This window comes from Rutidosis leptorrhynchoides, chromosome 3 (genome assembly GCF_046630445.1).
Source record: "Rutidosis leptorrhynchoides isolate AG116_Rl617_1_P2 chromosome 3, CSIRO_AGI_Rlap_v1, whole genome shotgun sequence".
NCBI classification, from domain to species: domain Eukaryota; kingdom Viridiplantae; phylum Streptophyta; class Magnoliopsida; order Asterales; family Asteraceae; genus Rutidosis; species Rutidosis leptorrhynchoides.
The window spans coordinates 572,876,784-572,878,529 of NC_092335.1; the positions used below are offsets into that span (position 1 = coordinate 572,876,784).

Below are 1,746 nucleotides of genomic sequence, written 5' to 3' on the forward strand. Positions count from 1 at the left end.
TTTGATGGATTATAAGTAGATTTGGTGAAAAAAAATCAAAAAACTTGAGTTTTTGGGTGAGAGCTTCGTCGACCGCGAGTTTGAAAGAAGTGGGTTTTGAAAAATTTTATTATTTTTTTTTTATAAGTGATGAGCCCGACCCAGCCACAATTTGCGGTGGGTGGGCGTAATGAGGCGCCCAGCCGCCAAAAGCAACCGCCCCCATGCGCCACTTTTTCACCTGAGTGGATTTTGTGAACAAGCCAACCGCAAATTGCGGCTGGCCACCGTAATTTGCGGCTAGGACCCCTATTTTTTTTCGAATAGATTTCGGGATTAATTTTTTTCTTTGATCCCCTCCCATACTTAGAGCAAAGCATTGTCCTCAATGCTCTAAAATAGAGATAGTCCATAAGTTTAACCCGACTCCCTCATAAATGTGGTCCTTTTTCTGCCCGTATGTACGAAAAAAATAAAAACAAAAACAAAAATAAAGCTTACAAACTTTACAAGAGGGTGCGGCATTTATTTTTGAGTCGCGCACTCGACTCCTCCTCCATATTTAGCAGTCGTTGGGATCCTCGACTCCGGTGGTGCTAGAGCCGAATCCATCTTCCATATGGAGAGTGATCATGTTATCTTCATCTCATTATCAATGTCCCCGTATCAAAATCTAGTGACATTTTCGCGGTTGCTAGAAACCCACGTCCCAACACAATTGGAGTGTTTTTATCCGGTTCACAATCCATAATGAAGAAATCTTCTTTGTAACCAATACCGTGAATAATAAAAAGGACATCAACCGCAACCCCATTTGGATCATCAACGGTTTGATTTTCAAATCGGATACTCGTATTAGTTCGAACTAACTCCCGAATGCCTATTGATTTTGCAATTTTAACCGGCATCATATTAACACTTGCACCCGAGTCTAACAATGCCAAATAAGTCTTCTTCCTTTTAAATTGACACATAACCGAAAACTCGCTCGGATCTCTATATTTTATACGAGGCTTGAATTCACATTGTGGTTTAGGCTTAACATATTCAATTTCAATTGTCCAACCCTCATCATCAACAAAAGACGTTTTGGTGTTGTTCATGAACTTGTCCGTGTTTTCTTTAATCCAGATACCCTCGAGCGTCTTACGAATCTATTCTACATCCACATCCGGTTTTTTTTCTAATTCGGGTGTTTCCTTAATCGTGTGAACACAAATAGTTTCAACTTTACTCGAATTCTCATCACACTTCTTCAGATAGAAGTGAAAAGACTTTTCTTCTTCCATAACCTCTAAAAGCACATCACGTTCTTCCGGTTTCAACTCAAACAAAATCCTCTCGGTTAGCTTGTGATCACCTTTGGCTTTCTTGAATTCTTTATACTTTCGCTTCATGGAGTCATACACAATTTCAGCTTTTTCATCTTCACTCAACTCGGAACCTAAGCGTTGATATAGGCGAATACACCCACACTCAACACTTTGATAGATTTCATCCATATCTATCGTATCATCAACCGTTTCCTCACTAACTTCATTCTCTTGTACCCCAAGCATCATGCAATAATCATCATCAAAGTCTCTCTCAACTATATAGGTCGAAGGAAACCGCATGTTTTCTGAATTACAAAATCTAAAAGTTCCGTTTCCCCATTCAAAGGTGATAGAGCCCGCCCCCGGGTCTATTTTACAACCCACGGTAGCAATGAACCCTCTTCTTACTAACAATGGAACATCTTCATCCATTGGCATATCGAAAATGGTG

General features: G+C 40.0%; 1 protein-coding gene across 1 annotated transcript; it reads right to left on the reverse strand.

The window, feature by feature from the left end:
• Positions 1–620: 620 nt before the first annotated feature.
• On the reverse strand, positions 621–1,082 carry LOC139902109 (uncharacterized). The gene has a single exon (XM_071884765.1). The coding sequence runs from the start codon at positions 1,080–1,082 to the stop codon at positions 621–623; it is 462 nt and encodes a 153-aa protein (XP_071740866.1).
• Positions 1,083–1,746: the final 664 nt, after the last annotated feature.